This window comes from Citrus clementina, unplaced genomic scaffold, assembly GCF_000493195.1.
Source record: "Citrus clementina cultivar Clemenules unplaced genomic scaffold, Citrus_clementina_v1.0 scaffold_55, whole genome shotgun sequence".
NCBI classification, from domain to species: Eukaryota; Viridiplantae; Streptophyta; class Magnoliopsida; order Sapindales; family Rutaceae; genus Citrus; species Citrus x clementina.
Window position 1 is genome coordinate 18094 of NW_006262169.1, and position 19515 is coordinate 37608.

Consider the following 19515-nt stretch of genomic DNA (forward strand, 5'->3'; position numbering starts at 1 on the left):
AACCGTCTGATCCTTTGATACCGTAATCTACAATGATAAAAGAGGGCTAAGACATATTGTTTGAGCAAAACCTCGTCTCTCTTGTCAATATACACAAGGAAATAAAAATTAATATATTACTATGCCAAAGTTGTACCAGAAGAAAGGATTAAAGTCCACCAGAAACAAGGATGAGAAGAACGTTCTCATGATGTGCTCTACTTAGGTAAAATAAATCTTTTTTTCACACCAAAGAAAATTATATACCAGTCACTGATATCTGATATCTCTCACCTTCTCAGCATGGCCAAGAGATACGCATTCAAAATCTCTTCCTGTCATGACCTAAAAGAGAAAGAAAGGAACACATTGTTTTGTAAATCACATAATAATCATGCAAAGCAAGGTGGAGCATTTATCAAATGAACCAACCTTCCCATATGTGAATTTGGCAATGTCCCGAAGGCTAGCCTTCCTACTTTCTCCAAATCCAGGAGGTTTTATGACACAAGGCTTCAAGCAATTCAGAACCCACAAAAAATGAGAAGACATATGAAACTTCACTTTGTAAAATTAAATGAATAATTGAATGATAGAAGATTCTTCAAGTAGGCCATCTCTTAACAGCAAAACACTGTCAAGTATAAGTTCACCTTGGTTGCTGTAGCCACTCCATTTAAGACAAGACTTGCTAGGAGATCATTTTCAATATCTTCAGCAATGATCAGTACATCTGTGCCATTATATCTTCTAACTGGTCCAATCTCTGTCAATAAGTCAAAGAAGACGCAGTTCGAAACCTTTTTCTCAAGGATCATGATATAAGGATCTCGTAAAACCTAGTAAAAATGAAATCACTAGTTGATTAATAACAAGGCTGATCCAAAGTTATATCTTCAAGGTAAGAACTAAGCAATCTCAATTACTTCATTGTCAATATATCTATCCTTTATAGAATCACAAATTTCTCATAAAACGTCAATTAATTTATTGATATCTCAAAATGCTTACACATTCTTTCGTCTTATGATTGGTGATGAAGTAAGGTGACAAATAGCCCCTGTCTAGGGTCATTCCCCAATACAACTGAAGTTCAATACTGGGTGGTGTTTTCCGATCCTGCAATAGTAGTGAGGCAGTAGAAAATAAACATAAAACAGTAGAGGAAACAAAATGGAAGGTTCTGAAACATGACAACCGAATCAGAGGCACAGCAGATAAGAAAAAAGTAAAGACAATGAAAAATTCAAGAAGCAACTTACAGCTAAAACATGAAGATTGTTTCCCCAACCTTTCTCAAAAGCCTTGGCTATGAGCTCGCCAATCACTCTGTCACCATTTGCTGCAGCCGTTCCAAACTTCAATTTAAAATGGGAAAAAAAAGGCGTCAAAATGAAATATATTTCTGTGGATTATCATTAAATTGAGCAAGAGTCTAAAGTGAGAAAGAAAACCAGGGCTATTTGTTCGAATGATGTGATGGGTTGTGCTGTGCTGTATAAATTTCCCACAAGTGCATCAATTGCCATTCTAGCCCCTTGTCTTTGGTCTGGCACTTCCGCATCCTCCCGCATATAAAATTCTCCCTTTTAACTTTAGAATTGGTGCCTGCAGACAGAAGATAGATGTAAATTGAATTTGATCAGATGATCTGTATCCATTAATTAACTCCATTCCCATTCACAGCAAATCTAATTTCTTAATTAAGAAAATCCAGAAGATGTTTCACATTCCAAAAATCTTTTAGTGACTTCCGCCGCTGTATACTGTCTGCTCCGAGTTAAATGAACCTGACACAGAATTAAATTCAACGAAATTAACTCAACGAAATTAATCAATTGAACTGAATAAGCCAAGCCAGAATTAGTTATTATTATTTGAAAAAAGGAAACAAAAAACACTAATAAATGAATGAATGAATCATCACCGGCTGAAAATTGTTATCAAGCAACCTACAAAATCAAATTAACTAACATAAACAAAATGAGAGAAGTGGAAGGAAAACAAAGTGAACAAAATAAAAATTTGGTAAACTGTGAAGGAGAAGTGCACCTGACTTTGGAGGCGAGGTTAGAGGCATGGCGCAACATCGTTTGTGATTTTGTTGCGCAGAAAGGACAGAGGAATTCGATTGACCAAAACAGAACAGAGACTTAATGAGACTTAAAAGGCAGTTTTGTTTGGTTGGGTGGCTTTTGTGGGTCGCTTGTGGTGGGATTGAGTCGGTTAGAAGGTGCGTATTTAATGAATTTTCTAGTTGGACACTCGGATTCGAACTCGGACTCGGGGTCTTTCACTTTACTAATCAAATATACCTGAATGAGATTGAAATGAGGAAATCTTAGTGCCTGCTCGCTCTTTGAATTTGTCTTTCAAATTCTCTTTATTCAGAACCATTTTATATATTAAACTTAGGACACTTTCCACATATATTGGTAAACAGCTCGAGATTGCTCAGTTACATGAAATATTCTATTCATTTACTCTTTTATTTTATTTATTTAGTGTTTATTTGGTATGGCTTATATAATGTTCATAAGTGCTTATTTGATTCCATAAGCTCTTATTATATTTTTTGTTTTTATTTGGTTTTTTTTTTATAGAATTTGTAGAGTTTAAATAAGCTATTTTGTCTCTACTAATAAAATCTCAAATTTTAAGCTTTTGAGAGTAGAGATTGAAAAAAAAATTTTAAATATTAAAATATCTAAAATATTCTCTACTTATTTGACATTATTTTCATAACATAACTTAAAAAAACTCGTCTATTAAAGTAATTTTATAAATTTTTAATAAAAACTCTTATTGACAATCAAACATCTAAATTTTTTTAAGTAAAAGCTCTATTTGTAAAAGCTCAACTGTCAAAATTTCTACTTGAAAAGTTGCATCAACCGGAGCCTTAATACAACTATCTTTACATGTATAGCATGTCGTTGTTATTTTAATTAAAGTACTGCGGATAGAAATGATTATAATGGATTGCTTTGATATATGAGTTGGGATGTCTTATCTTGTTTTGATTTGTATTGACATTGTTTGAATTTGTGTTTTAATATGGTTAATACCACTAATTTTTATTTTCTTTCTTTTAATTTACTTGTTGATATCATGTTTGTAAAAGTTTATTGTTAAAGTTTACGTTCTCATTTATTGAGAAATAATGATTTTCGTAATTAAATTTTATTTTAATTTTCTAATATTCTTTAATTTAAGGATAAAGTTATTGTAAAATCTATTATTTATAATTTTTTATCCACTATATTTTTTCATATTTTAATAGTAATGTAATAATTAATAAAATTGATAATTATTATAATTTTGATATATTTAAATTTATCAAAGTAAAAAATATTTTGATTATAAAATTCAAACAAAACCCAAATGAATTATTTGGGTTCGGTTAAAAATATTTGGGTTGGTTTAGGTGAGGCCCAAATTTTTATAATTTAGTTCGGATTGTTTTAAAATTTAAGCCAAACCAACTCATGCCCACCCCTAACTGATTCCACATTTGAGTCCAAAGTTTGATCCCTATTTAGACCAAAATAGACTACATGGACAGTCAGATCCAAGGGGACCAGTCCAATGTGGTTCTCAAAATTAGATATCAAATTAAGTAAATAACACTAAGCGCCCATCTATTTTGTCTAAACATTACACCATGCATACATTAGTATTAAAATCTAATGAAAAAGAAATCACGATCAACCATTTTTTTCTTTTCTAATTACACAAAGATTGAAAAATAAAATTTTCTTTATTATGATTTCATACCTCTTGTATAAGAAGTTTTTATAGTTAAATTGGTTAACCCCAACAAAGGCATAAATACATTAGATTGTGTTGCATATACTTGCGCCCATAAGTATATAATGTGTGCTATCTCAATATGATGTATGACACCAGGATGAGCATTGACAGAACACTTCAAGAAAAAAAACTTAATGAAAGGAATGAATAATAAAACAAACATACAAATTGCTAGGTTTTACAAAAAAAAAAAAAATTAACTAATTTGCATGGAATAAGGTGAAGGGGTCAAACTCAAAGATGCATTGGGTATGGCCCATTTTTAAACAAACCTGGGCTTGTTTCCATAAATTCAATCCAGACCAATGGCTCAATTGTTTTGTTTTGGTTTTAGTTTAACAGGCTTAGATTATCATTTTAGTCTCGTTACATTTCGAGAATGTATTATAATCACGTAAATTTAAATCCCGAATATAGTTGGCTTAACCATTGCAGTGGAAGCAAGAAGTCACGAATGCAATTCTAAGGGCATACATTTAATTTGATGATGAGGAGGGGTAAGAGTGAAATGTAACTTAAAAACTCTTGATGAAACTTCTGAATATTACATAAATATATTGTAATATGAGCTTATAAAATCCGAACGTCTGTACTTTAAAAGGATGTGTGCATTCTTATAAGAGGACTACTTTCTGAAGATGCAACAATTATTTTCACATCTCACTGTTGTTAAAGCTGACTTGAAAACTCATGAATTATTCCTTCTAAAAAAATAAATGAATGAATTGCTAGTTAAACAACTTTTGAGCTTATAATTTTCAAGTACTGTTTTTTCTTTTTTGGTCTTTCACCCTTTAAAAAAAAAAATTAGTATTTCATTCATCTCCTTCCCACAAGATTAAAATCAGAGCTTAGAGAAAAATCATGTATTTTTGCCAACTTAAATTTGAGCGCGCATTAAAGACGCAAGCTAAAACGTGCACAACCATGGATGTTGTTGCCATGCGAATTCAATGACTGTAGTAGCGCAATTGTGTAGTGGCTGATTGAAGGCTTTCGTATTGAGGTTTGTTTAGGTCATTAGTGATATTCATCTGCTGATGGAACGAATGAGTGCTTTTTGAGTTCAACTTGTCTCTTGAAATTGCAAAGTATCAACTCAAAAGCTAGCAGAATTTGCAAAAGTCGTCTAGTCGGTGGTGGAATTAAGATTTTAATTTAGGGGTTGCCAAAATATGAAGAAAATTGAGAGTTGCCTTGAAAAATATATTGGGGATCATTTTGAAAACTTTTTAGTTTTCACATTATTTTTTAAAAATAAATTTTGAAACCTTGGCAACCCTTGCTAGGCGTGAATGTAGTTCCGCCTCGACGACTAGTGTTGTAGTTCGGCTGGAAAATGTTTTAGTAGAACTTTATACTCTTTTGTCATGAGATTAATGCAATTTTTATGTTCAATAAAAAAAATGAAAATATGCTTTATGAAAACTATTTAAAATTTCTCTTCATTTAACCGGCTCTAGGGATGACAATTGTGTCTGCAAACCCGCCCAAATCCACCTGCCAAAACCCGTCTGCTTCAGATAATTTTGTGGGTTGCGGGTGGGTTTGGTATTACAAATTGAAACCCGCACTTGGATGCGGGTGAGTTTGGTATTAGCCCAATATCCGGCGAATACCCGCATGGATATCCGCTAGACCCGCAATATTTTTTAAATATTTTTAATTTAATTTTAATTGAAAAAATATTTAAATCTTTAATATATAAAGAAAATAATGCAATTATGTAAAGTGCCAAATAACCAAAGTATAAACAAGTGTAGTGTGTACAACAATGCAAAGTGCCAAATAACCAAAATATTTTTGTATGGACTATTTTTCTTTAACTTAATGCATGAATTAGTTCATAGTATAAGTTTTTTCGGATTAATATTTGAAAAATATTATTTTTTTTAGAAAATATTAATCTTAATCATTATTGTAGGCATCATGTTGGATGGGTGCTAATGATAGTGAATGAAATGAACATCTTTTTTGGAGCTTGTGTTGAATGATAATATGAAATGTAATTGTTATTTTAGATATTAGTTTGTCGTTTTTTTTAATGGATTTGTGTATTTTATACTTAAAATTTAAAATTTTGTGTTGGATTGATGTTGAAATTTTAATTTTTCATTTATATTAGTTAAATTTAAAATTGAATATGTTATGTGGAATTTGAGGTTATTATTGTAAATTTATATATTCAACATTTGTGATTTTAAATATAAAAATCTCTCAAAAAATCCGCCGGATACCATTGTGGGTTTGGTAACTGTCAAAATCCTTAGCGGGTGGGTTTTCTTAAAAAAATTAAAACCCGCTATGGGTTGCAGGTAGGTTTGGTAATTTAAATTTTGTGTGGATTTGGTAATTTAAATTTTGTGTGGATTTGGCTTTGATAATGACAAACCCGCCGCGGGCGATGCCCATTGCCATCCCTATCCGGCTCTAACATATTTTTTAATATTCTTGCGGCCTTGCATCGTCATTCTATGTTTTCTTGAATGATTTTCCTATTAACGATTCAACGTCATTTTTCAGTCCTAGCCAAGTCTAAAAAAATAAGAGTGATAATAGACTCCTATTATCTCAAAGTTTATTCTAAATAACATGTCATTCATTAAATTTCATAATTTCTTATAAAATTTAAGTAAATTAATTGTATTATCTCACCAATCAATTTGATGAATGTCATATCATTTATGATAAAAATTTTGAGATGTGTAACACTACTCAATAAATAAATTTGGTGTTCTTCAACTATTAATAATTGTAGTTATAACAATTTTGTGCAAATACCAACACTAACCCTACTCATTATTGCTGAAACTCGAGTGATTACACATAAACCACAACTTATTCAATTTAATTAATAAGAAAACTACTGAAATATTCAAATTTAAGAGTGAAAACGAGTGACATTGAGCAAGAAGTTGCCGTTATTAATGAGACTGATTGACAATTTTCATCCTTCGGAATTTTATTGATAAGGTTACCATAAATTTTAGAAGTTGATAATTAAAGTTATTAAAATTAAATAATTACAACTACTTCATGTCTTAATGATTAATGAGTTTGTACTTTTGTGCAAAGTCTCCTTTCTGCAACTCACCATCGGGTGAATCATGAATGCGTTCCAATTTGGTGGCGTGCTTGATTAATTTGTCCTTTAATACATGCCCAAAAGCTGTGTATGCAGCTAGCTTTTACAATTTCTATCTTCTTCATTCTTTAATTTTTTTTTTTTTTGATAACTTCATTCTTTAATTTTATTTCGTAGGAACTGCGTCTTGTACTTCTGTAAGAAACAACTTCTTTAATTTAATTTAAAAATAAAATTATTTGAGTATTTTCTTTTTTTCACAAAAAAAAGAAAAAGAAAAAAATTTCAATCATCGGAGAGGCAACCCAAACATCGTCTATTTAGTTGCTAGTCAATAAGTTAACAAGGGGCGGACCCAAAGCTTTATATTATCTTGGGCTAAATTAAAAATTAATATTTTATTATGACCATAAAATTTCATAAGTAGAAAGAAGTATATTAAATAAAATGAGACATAAAGTACCTTATTCTATGAATACGTACTCTAAAAAATTAATTATAAAAAATAATTGAAAACAAAGATAATTCAAATATGAAAATATTATTTTTTAATTATGAAATCTAACATTGCAACCTAGGATAACATGTAATTTTATTTTATTTTTAATGAAGGATAACATGTAATTAATCTAACTTTAGAAGGGATTCTGTTGTTTGCACGGCAAGAGCAAATCCAGGCCGATCTAATAAAGTGGTAGAACATGCTGGTGATGATCAAGCCAATTGTGTAGTGGCTCATGAACTTATTAATTGTCTCTCTAGCTCTCGTACTGAGGTTTTTTGGGTCATTAGTGATATTTATGGGCTGATGGAATGAATAGAGATGTTCCTTGAGTTCACAATGTCTCTTGAATCCGCTCACATGCTAGCAAAAATTTAAAATTGACCCAAGTCTTCTAATCAGTCGCAGAACCAGGATTTTAATTGGAAGTTGAAAAAAAAAAATTAGCATAGATGTTTTATGTCGTGATTCAACCTCAAACAAATACAAGTGCAATAAATAATTTTTTTCTTTTATATTTTTGAAAAAAAAAACATGATCAGATGCATGATTATCTACCTAATTCAAGGAGCACAAATACATGTACAATGAATGATTTTTTTCTTTTATATTTTAAGAAAAAAACATGATCAAATACATGATTATCCATCTAATTTAAGGAGCACAAATCAAAACAAGCATAATCATTTGGCAAAAAGAAAATTTGTTGGTTAATTAAAATAAAATCCCCAATGAGTCTCAAAATTGCCAAGAATCTTTTGAGAGAATGTAAAGCTCTTAAGAAAAATATTATAGCTGTTGATCCTGGATCTAAGTATATCGGCCTTGCACTAGCCAACTTCGAGCAAAATTATGTGGAAATGACACCATTGGGGTATAATTGCTTTTCACATTATAGTAAATATTAGTTAGAGATAAAATATAAATTAATTATTTGTGTAACACTATTTATTTTCAATGTCGCAGACATATAACACAAACTACAAAAACACAAGATCTGGAGCAACTCAGAAAACATGTAAGTTTATAATATTATAACTATGAATAAGTAGTAAAAGTGATATTCAAAATAAATAAACAATAATTTAACATCTATATAAGGTCCAACTATTTCGTAATCCACGTTAGGTACCCCTTGTTTTTCATTTAGTGATATAACCATTAGACCAAACCAAATAGTTGCATAACGGTTTAGATACATGTGTTTGCATGGTTACTAACATTGCCATCCCTGATGTTTGCTGAAAAATCAAAAGAGTCAAAGGTTTCTAAATCTTAACATGAATGTCCAGATTGTTTAAAAAAATTTTACCCTTGAATCCATCGACCTAATTTCACTATTAGAATGAGTGACATTGTATGTGCAGTAATGTAATCTCACGTACAAATTCCAAAATGCATGAAAAATTAACATGATTTAATAACAAAAATTTTATAACATAATATCTCTTTAATATAAAATAAATTATTTGAATATGTCAATAAAAAATAATATGTGACAAAAATATATTAATTTGTCAATAATAACAAACTATGACCAAAGTGACTGTGTAGATGCCTAAATTAAATGTTTTCAATGATATTATTAATGAACATGTCCCATACTTCTTAAATTATATGTAATTAAATTTTATTATTTGCATATTAATATCTTCATCTAAATGGAAACCGAACTTCGTCCCTTTGCTTTCTTTATTCCTAAATAACAATTTAGCACTCCTGAACTTCATCCTCCATTTTTTTTTTTTAATTTCTACTTGTCATAAACTCAAACCTAATAAAATAATTTTGGTTGAAACCATCATATTTCAGAAACAGATTTTTTTTCATCAACAATAATCCTACCATAGGTCCTTTGGTCTAAGTAGTGGTTTGATTTGAAAATGTTGTTATTTTTTCATAGATGCTCCAAATATAAGATTTATAGCTCTTAAAATTTTGTTATTTATAAACTTGATTTATAGCTCTTAAAATTTTGTTATTTATAAACTTGTCATTCATATTCCCTAGAAATTCTTGAACTACACCTTTCCTAAGGATTTTTCTTTTTTAGTTTATACGAATGGTTATTTTTGTGCAAGATGAAAGATAGCATGGATAAAGAATAAATAGTTGTAAATTACAGAGATTTATTCTTTGTCCATAAAATAATTTAATGAATGAGTATTTTTTAATATAAATTATTTAATTAAAAGGTGATACAAAGAATATTTTTATGGTTTAAATATCCTCAACCTTCAATTGTTTCTTTGTAAGGGCAAAAATGACAATTCCACATTCTATTAGAATTTTCATAATGATCAATAACGGACAATGATATCAGCATAAAAAATTAAAATGAGCAGGACTTGAGTGTTAAAATTTAGAAATGCTATTTGGTTAATTTAATTCTAAAAAGAAACATGAATTGTAGCTCAATTTGTTCAAAAACAAATTACAAAGAATATATTAAGCAAATAAATTTATAGATTGTATTTCTCTAATGACTTTTATATGCAGATAAATGATCATAATGTTGGTGGTCTGATCATTGGCGACCCGATAGTTGGGGAGTACGATGAGACCGGCGAAGGCTTGCGAAGGGTTAGTCTTAAAAAAATTTAATTTAGTTATTAGTCTTTAAAAAATTTAATTTAGTTAACTCATTTTTTAAAGCGTATATTCATTTCATTTTTTTTTTCTTTGTTTTTTCATTTTATTAGGCCAAGCATACCAAAACGTTCATGAAAGATTTTGATAAATATATCAACACAAGCTATTGCTACCAGAACGAGACAAACTCTAGTGAAAGTTCTACGAGGACATTGAAAGAATTTGAGGTAGCTTGTCAAAAGCCCTTCTTAGATGAAGTTTCGGCAATGAGCATAATGGCACAATGCTTCTGTGATAATTGTAGTGAGGTTTCTGATAATGTTGCCCTTGTGAGAGGACGGAGCATTCATTTTGGTAGTAATGAAGATTAAGATAAATATTGTTAAAGGGATTGATGATGTTTGTGGGTATCGTCGCTACAAACCCTCATGAGACTAAACTCGTCCACTAGGGTTGCCTAGGGGTTTAAAGGCTTGTTGCATACGCTAAATGCAACCGTGTTTACCTGCGAAAGTGGTGTAATAGGATTTAATTTATTTCGTTTTTTACTTTTAATTGAAAAACTTTGTATTTGAATTCACTAGTATTCAATTACTTACACTGATAAAATTATTTATTTTAACCATCTCCCAATACTATAATACCTGAGATGAGATTTTCTTAGAAAATTATTCATGATGCCAAAACAAGCCCTTCAAAGAACTAACAAGATTAGATTTGGTCACAAGGGCAAATGGATCTGGAATTAGGAAAAAATTCGACGCCAAATATTCCAAATACAACATAACTTAAATTTACCATAAATTCTTCATCGTGGCCCTTGTGTTGCAGCAGAACAATCGTCGAATAGTTTAGCTTAAAACCATCGTATGGGTGTTAAAACGACTAGTCGTTTATCGTCCTCAACTTTTTCATGCATGCATTGATCCCTACTAAGCAGAGAAAACTATATCTGTCATGCATTATTGCTTTAATCAATTCTTAGAGGAATCAGAGAAAATTAAGGCATAATCTGGATGAAGGAAACCCTATGGCTAAAGCAAGGGCCATATTTGTCGGCTTTACTTGGTACAGAGATTGTTCCGTGAATGTTGCTCTAATTGTTGCTGTGAAATTTACATTAAGAAAAAAAAAAGGAAAATCATATTTCTCATTTCTCATTCAATACTATTTTCCACCCCTCGTCTTCTTTATTTCTTAATTCCCTTTTTTTTTATTCTTCGTCTTCTTCTTGATCGTTCTTCTTTATTGTTAATTTCTTTCTTTTTTAATTTTTTAGTTTCATCTCACGGACACAATGGATCAAACTTAGGAACAAGAATTCACAGATAATTCTTCACATTGAAGACTTCCTTTTACTGTTTACTAATAATTCTTTGGAGACAAGAAATAATTATGGCTGATCATGTTAGTCATAGCCGGTAATGATTTGATTGATTTCACGGTTTATCAATTGCTAAAATTCATACGCACCAAATAGTGAGATGTGCACGGACTATACCTTTCAAGTCTATTATAACCGCAAGATTTCTTCTACACACACGTTAATCCTACATATACAACTTATTATCCCGTTAACAGTGCGTTCATCCATTTATCACTTTGTAACGTCAGTTGGCATCCACAAGCAAACATCTTCTGATAATCTAATCAGACAATTCCAAGAGTTACTATTTCACAAAAGAGTAGGATTATTTATGCTGTAAAAATTACCTTGATCGCTTCATTATTCTATACACTAATATATTAATTTTAAATAATTAAGTTTTAGTCTTTTCAAAAAAAAATAATTATGTTTTAATGAGTACATTTTAAATCCACCGGATTAGTTTCAAAATTCCTTTACTCATTAAAACCATTGTTAAAATTTAAAAGTTTATATTATACTTTATAAATCCATCTTAATACATAATATACCTTTGAAACTAATTCATGATTTTCTGCAACTTTTTTCATCCATTCTTCTTCTTCTATCTATCCAACCCTTAACCTGCTCATACCCAAAAACCAAATCCCTCAACTTGTTAAGTGGAATTAATTTTTTTGCCCATTATTGTCATTAAACCGCTATAAAACATATATAATATCATGAAAAAATAAAGTAATAATAAAATTATAGTTGTAATCAATAATCAATTAAACAACTAAACTAAAGCGCACAATATTTGTCAATGGCATGGCTTTCCTCTTTCTTATATAATTCGAATTCAATGAAATAGATTTGATTGTTTGAATCTAGAATAGCTTGACTAGTGATATAGTTTTGACCAAATCCAATATTTAACAACTCAGTTTGATCTGTTTTCAACTAGAGGAGTAAGAAAAATTAATAAATATGAAACAATTTTTTTGTTTCTGTATACATTAAGCAAATTTAGAGATGACTTCAAGATGAGAGCACGAAGTATGCATTATTAAGTCCATAACAGTATCTTATGTTAGAGACAATTTAATAATAAAGTTTTTTAATACTGAGTCAAATGAGAATTTGGGTTCAAATAATCCTTCATTAAGTTTTATTTTGTACATTATTTATGATTTTAAAAAAAACCTTACTTAAACTATTTCAATTTTTATGTAATATGATATTAGAAGTAAAAATTTCAAGATTCAAAGAAATTATATAATATTAACTTATGACAAATTATCTTTAATAGTTATTTGCATGATGAGTAATTTTGTATTAAAATGTTTTATATAAAATTAAAGCAATGGTGGACTCAAACAATTAAATTATCGGGGGCTTAGATAAAAAGGTTTTAATTTAATTTGGGGCGGTTAATTATTTTTTTACTGTTCACTTAAACGTGTTGAATGTCTCAAAAACTTAAATTTTATTATTTTCTTTTAAATTTTAAAAAATCAGGACAATAATTATTAATTTTAAATGTTGGAACTCTTGTGGCACCACTGGAAAAATGAGAAACAATAATACTAGGTTTCTGATACTAAATAAAAAATTATCAACATTTGATGACCTAAGCGGATTTTAACGTCTTTTACATATAAGTGTCAGTGATCATTGTATCATAACCAAACATTGATGCTAATTGGAGAAGTAATTTTAATTTTATTTTAATTTTTTCAATTTTCCTAAATCTAAACGGCATCATTCTAATTGCTAAAAAGTTATCATATAAATTAAACACCTTGAAATTAGCTTCTTCTTTTCCTCTCCTTCCAAAATCGATTCCCCCCTCTCTTTCTACTGAAACCCTAAATCTAAAATCAGGGCCAAGGAAATATTGATTCAAGAAACGGGGCCGAGAGTGAGCCAGCTCTCGTACGGAGCGTGAGTCAGCTTCGGGAACCAGCTGGACGTGACGGAGGCGAAGTCGCTCTTGCAGTGCTCCCGCGACCACGGCATCAACTTCTTCGACAATGCCGAGGTCTACGCCAACGGCCGCGCGGAAGAGATCATGGGCCAGGCCATTCGCGAGCTCGGGTGGAAGCGATCCGACATCGTCGTTGATAGAGAACCAAGGAGGTCAGCAAGGGTCCATAAGCCTAACTCCAGATATGAGGGGTTTGTTTGAACATCCGTAAGAGTCTCATGCAGCCATGCATGTGGTCATGCATGTTGCATGCAATACCATGCAAGACTTATTTACGTATGGAATAAAGAGTAGTTGTTTGTTGGAGCAAGGCAAGGAAATTACCACGTCAAGCCACGTTGCGGATCGTGTGGAGAATCAAATCAAGTGGGATTCTATTTATGTTTCTAGTTTGTTATTTAAGATTGTTTAAATTGATTTTAGCCATGAGTTGTGGCTACAAATCATTAGTAGTGTTTGTATTAACTACTATAAATAAGCTCCAGTCCAGCAATTAATAAAAGGATTATCCAGAAAATTATCTCAACTTACTATTCGTGGTCGTTCTCACCATAAGAAGAACAACGTATACTTAGCCAATGTTGAACGTTTCTGATTGGGACCTATCAGTCGTTTCCACCAAGATCTTTTGGGGCGGCCAGGGCCCCAACGATAAAGGCCTCTCCAGAAAACACATCGTCAAGGGCACCCAAGCTTCCTTGAAACGCCTCGACATGGACTACGTCGACGTTATTTATTGTCACAGGCCAGACACGTCGACACCGATAGAGGAGACGGTGAGGGCGATGAATTATATTTACTTGAAAAAGAAAACGATTATTGTTCTTGGTATTGGACTAGTGAAGGTGGTGAATTTCTTATGGGCAATCATTTTGTGGTTTTGTGGATTTAAAAAAAAAAATTGATTCAAGAAACTCACATCACCCGATCCGCTTCACTTCATCAATTCTCTGCCCCCTCCCTCTCTTGCTCTCTCCCCCTCTCTCTCTCTGTGTTTGATTTATGAATGGCTTGATTCCGAGTTGCAGGACGGTCAATTTGATCTGCGGTTTTTATGACTGAAGTTTTTACTTGTTTGCTAATATTTATAATTCGTCCATCCCATTATACTTGAAAGTTGGTGATTCTATTAAATTTTAAATCCAACCGGTATCTTTTTATTTAAATCGGTAGGCCAGAAGCAAATCAATCTTTTTATGCATTGGCTGTATTAGTAAATCACATGGATAAAATCACAGGGTTTATATTGTTACTTATTTCTTTTCTGTTTGCAGGAACTTTCCAAGGGATTTGACAGAGGCATCACTATCTGGTGCAGGATAATCCATAATATCAGCCCTTTCTATGTTGTTTTTATTTGGAATGGTAGGTTGCCGCTTGCATAGTTGTGCCTCTTTTGTCGGATATCATGGGTGCATTTTGCATATTCAGTGTATATTATCGTCCACCTAGATTGTTTGTGTAACATGATGCTTTCATGCTGTTCTATTTGGCTTTTCATTGTTTTTAGTTCTTTGGCTCTTTTTATTTAGTTATCTGCCGGTTACACTCCCAACGCTTCTCTACACCTGCTGTTTCTTTGGTAATTATTGATCTTATGAATTGCTTGTTATGTAAATGGTGACTTTTATTTTGCAGGAACTAAATAATTATTTAACAGTGACCACCTCTACAGCTGTCATTGTCGATAAGAGTACTGATGGGGACTTCTTGCGCATTGATTTTAATATGAGGTAGAGTTTAATGATATCAGTTTAAATGATATTTTCATCTGGTTTTAAGTACTTTCAAGTAATGTTTAAACCATTCCTGCTATTCATCTTTCACGAATTGGGTTTGCTGACCATTTTTGACTTGTCATGCAGTTTTCCCTCACTTTCATGTGAATTTGCATCAATAGACGTGAATGACGTGTTGGGAACTGTAAGTCTTGGTCTTCTGATGCTTCTACATTTTCTTTTTCTTGTAGAAAAACTAAAACCTATACTTCTAGTTTAACAATTAAATTTCATATTAGATGCTGTTATTTATTTAGTTAGAAAATTTTTGGGTGGTTGTCCTTTTCATAAATAAGACTGGATTTGATTAAGAAAATTGCATCAATGATAGTTAAATATTAATCTTTTCAAAGAGTTTGTGATTCAAGGATTATAGATACTAGAAAAGTTTAAACAATTCTCCAATTGTCCTTCGATTTTCCAAGGTTGGCAGCAAGAGAAATTTTATTACTAAAAGGTCTAAGCAGAATCTACTCACTTGCAATAGTGTCTTGATAGTTAGTATTGAAAACATTCTCTACTGTAGTTTAAGGAAATAGAGGCATTTCTGTTGATTCCTTTGGGTTAGATCAGAAATTTCCAGTTGGTCAAAAGTTAAATTCGCTTTGAGGTTCACCTACACATCCTGCATGTTTCTGGACTGCTAAAGGTTTTTGGCTGATAATAATCACTAATTTTGAGAATGGAGCACACAATGAGATATTTCTGTATTTTAGAAAATAAAATCAGAAATATCTGATCTCTTGCAGGAATAGGGTATTTCACTTGTCGCTGGAACCCTGAACTCCTACTTCACGTTAACGTATAAATATTATAGCCATTCAAAAGGAAATTGCATGTCTTAAAAAATTTGACTGTTTTCTTCTCTCTCTCTCTCTCTTTCTTCAGCTGGGAAAGAATGGAAGAAGCATCCCAGCCCTATATTTGACTGTTTTCAATTCTGTGATCACAATATTTCTCTGCTATGTGACAATTGCAATGATGCCTTCTTTGATTTGTATTATATTTCCTTTCCAGGTATCCTATTCTAGCTGTCAATTTTTATGCTCCATGGTGCTACTGGAGTAAACGCCTGGTATTTTTGTTTTGACCTTTTGTTTCTCAAATTTTGGCTTGTTGCTTTTTTATCATTGTTGTCTAGATTTACCTTATTGGATCTATTCTTTCTCATGTTTGTGTTGATGTAATTGACAGATATAATATTTTAAATTTATTCACTTGGATGTCATGTTTGTGCCTGCTCATATGCACACATATTAAGTTGATTAACTCCATTGCTCTGTGTGTCCACTGACATGTGCACAGAAATTCCTTTTTTACTTTGGTTAACTCCATTGGTCTCTGTGTTTGTGTTTGTGTTGAACTTTCCATGCTTGTTATACAACTAAGCATGGGTTTTCTTTTGTTTGTTTGACTGTATTGTTAGACTTCCTCTCATGATGTTGTTAATAATTTCTCCTCTTTCTCTCTCTCTTTATATTTGCCTCACTATTTCTTCTTCTTCCAGAAACCATCATGGGAGAAAGCAGCCAAAACAATGAGAGAAAGGTTTTTTTTCCCTCCCTTAATTCTTTTCTGTAGATAAATGTTGTAAATGGTAAATCTGTCTCCTCATTCAGTTATTAGCTTAGCAAACCCAGTTTTATACCATGCTTTAAGGATTTTTTATTCATGTTCGCTTTTTACAGGTATGATCCCGAAATGGATGGACGTATTCTTTTGGCAAAAGTTGATTGCACTGAAGAAGTCGAGTTGTGTAGGAGGTAATTCCTAGATTAACGTTTTCTCACTTTCAGTTGATTTTCTGTTTTTTTACATTCTTGCTATTGTGATCATCACTTTTGTTGTTGATATTCAGTCCATAATGAATGTTCAGGCATCATATACAAGCGTATCCATCTATTCGCATATTCCGCAAAGGAAGTGATGTTAGGTAAATGACATATTTTCACATTCCTTTTTATCTATGCTGCTTTTACTGTTTCTATTGATAACAATTTTATATCATCCCTTTTATCTATGTTTCTTTTACTGTTTCTATTGATAACAATTTTATACCATGGTTAATTTGACTAAATCTAAAATTATGTTGTGTAAAAACTTTAATATTTTTTTTTCTTTTTTTCTCAAAGGAAATAGAGTGTGAAAACTCTGAATCCTTTTCATTTGTCATCACAATATCCTTATAATTTTAGTTTTCTCCTGACTTTGCCTTTTCATGTTTATGTGTAAAATTATATTCTGTGGTTGCTATTATTTTGCATATGCTTGGACAACGGTTAAAATAATTTTTATTTTTAATATAATATGCTTGTCTTGCATGCATTTATATGCCATTAGGAAACTATGTAGATTGCAGCATGTAAATTTTATCAGTTTTTTTATTGTGCATGTCTTGAATGGTGCAGGATGACTTACAATAAACCAAAGCATGTATATGGGTCAAAACTAAATAATCAGAGCAAATGTCAAATTGGAACATGGAAACAATAATAGAAGACTTCATTTCGATTACCGAAAGAAAGAATCCGCAGAAGCAATAAACATGTGTTGGAAGATTGTGCTGTTACTATATATCAGTTTATAAATTATTTGTAGTTGGTAAACAATGTAATAAGTTTCAAACAATGTAATAATTTTAAATTGTTCATTGCAATGTAATAATTTTTGAATTGTTCATTGCAATGTAATAGTTTTCATATTCTTGAATGTAAATTTCAATTCAAATGCCAATTGCAAATTTTCAATTTCTATTATATGGATTTTTATTTTTTATTTTTTTTTCTCAAATAAACATTGATACCAAAGTATCGTTATATTTATTATGCCTTTGTATCATTATTTGTTTGATACCATAGTCTCGTTATATATGTGATGTTCAAGCATCAACTTTTTTTTGATACTATGGTGACATAGATTTGCTGATACAAAAAATTTGTGTCAGTAAATTTCTTGCATCGTATTCAGTGACACTAAATTCGGTGTTAGTAAAACAGGTTTCTGATACCAAAATGGTATCAGAGAAGACCATTTTTTAACTAGTGTGGCCGCATTCGTGAAAGTATCTTTTTTTGAAAGTAATCTCCACAAAAAATAAAATTATATGGTTATTGAAAGTTAAACTAAGTCTGTAAAACCACTAAATTAATAGCACTCTCTCAACAAAATTACAAGTATTTATCATTTAGAAGTTTTTAAATTCTTTTTATTTAATTCTTTGAAAAAGAGTTTGGGGCAAAGCCCTCCTTAAATTTTTGTTGGGTATGCCCATATTATATTAATTTGTCAATAATAATAACGTATATGCCTAAATTAAAAATTTTCAGTAATATTATTCCTGAACATGTCTCGTAATTCTTAAATTATATGTAATTAAATATTTTTTTATTTTAATATTAATATCTTCATCTAAACTGAAATTGAACTTCATCCCTCTACTTTTTTTATTCCTAATTATTAGTTTAGCGCCCATGAACTTCGTCCTTCATTTTTTTTTAAATTTCTTCTTAATAAACTTGAACCTAATAAAATCATTTTAATTGAAACCATCATATTTCAAAAATAATTATTTTTTCATTAACAATAATCCTATCATTGATTCTTTGAACTAAGTAGTGGTGTAATTTGAAAATAGGATTTCTCTATGATGCTGTATGGATTTTTACAGCGTTGATAGTGGGATTAATGTGGACCCTTAGATGTAAAAGTTTTAAGCTGAATCATTCATTTAATATAATACATAATTAGATAATTAATTAAAATATAACAGGTAACTTATAGGTTGCGGGTAAACATTAATTTGTTAATTTTAAATTAATATCAATTTAGAAAAAAAGTCACTCACTCCCCTAAGGTTTGCTTAAATAATCATACAGATCCCTTTAGTTTCATAAATGGTCACACAGACCTTCTTAGTTTCATAAATGACTATTATACCTTTTGATTAAAATAATCTAAATAAATATAAATATAGTAATAAGAGAAAAATAATAAATAAATATCATATGATACACATAAAATGTTATAATAAGTATAGTTGATAATATAACGTGTACAATGAAAATTTTGCTAATATTAAGTTATTATTAGTCTATCTTGACGGATTAATTAAAATCTATTAATTCAAAAATTGATTTTAAGATTGATATTAATGTAGACATAATTAAATAAGATATTGTAAAAAATAATATAAATTTTATAAATCATTGTGAAATTATTGTGAATGTTAGGTATAATTATTTAATTTTAGTAGTATGTCAAATAGATTTTAATATTAGTAAAAAGAATATGAAAAATAAATAATGTTAAAATAATTTTGTTAATATTGAAATTATTTTACACTTATTTAACATATTATATTTTTAATTTAAGGAGTTATGTATGACCATTTAAGTAAAATTTAGAGGTGTGGGTAGTCACTTCCCTATTAAT

General features: G+C 30.5%; 3 protein-coding genes across 4 annotated transcripts in view; 2 read left to right on the forward strand and 1 right to left on the reverse strand.

The window, feature by feature from the left end:
* Positions 1-2156, reverse strand: part of LOC112097627 (chaperonin CPN60, mitochondrial-like) — a 2419-nt gene extending 263 nt beyond the window's left edge. The window contains exons 1-9 of the mRNA XM_024182848.1: positions 2032-2156; positions 1907-1931; positions 1434-1769; positions 1242-1337; positions 991-1098; positions 633-818; positions 412-492; positions 274-324; positions 4-27 (exon numbers count right to left, since the gene is read on the reverse strand). Of these exons, the coding sequence (XP_024038616.1) occupies positions 4-27; positions 274-324; positions 412-492; positions 633-818; positions 991-1098; positions 1242-1337; positions 1434-1553 (666 nt within the window). The 5' untranslated portion in view covers positions 1554-1769; positions 1907-1931; positions 2032-2156. The remainder of the gene's footprint in view (positions 1-3; positions 28-273; positions 325-411; positions 493-632; positions 819-990; positions 1099-1241; positions 1338-1433; positions 1770-1906; positions 1932-2031) is intronic.
* A 5954-nt stretch (positions 2157-8110) lies between these two features.
* Positions 8111-10342, forward strand: LOC112097628 (putative pre-16S rRNA nuclease). The gene is made up of 4 exons (XM_024182849.1): positions 8111-8253; positions 8346-8397; positions 9879-9962; positions 10082-10342. The coding sequence occupies exons 1-4, from the start codon at positions 8111-8113 to the stop codon at positions 10340-10342; spliced, it is 540 nt and encodes a 179-aa protein (XP_024038617.1).
* Positions 10343-15197: 4855 nt separating this feature from the next.
* On the forward strand, positions 15198-17716 carry LOC112097624 (protein disulfide isomerase-like 5-4). 2 transcript variants are annotated; one of them, XM_024182843.1, is made up of 6 exons: positions 15198-15229; positions 16102-16159; positions 16592-16632; positions 16773-16847; positions 16961-17017; positions 17493-17716. In XM_024182843.1, the coding sequence occupies exons 1-6, from the start codon at positions 15213-15215 to the stop codon at positions 17575-17577; spliced, it is 333 nt and encodes a 110-aa protein (XP_024038611.1). In that variant the 5' UTR covers positions 15198-15212; the 3' UTR covers positions 17578-17716. The 2 variants fall into 2 exon arrangements, with proteins under 2 accessions (XP_024038611.1, XP_024038612.1); XM_024182844.1 differs by lacking the exon at positions 16961-17017.
* Positions 17717-19515: the final 1799 nt, after the last annotated feature.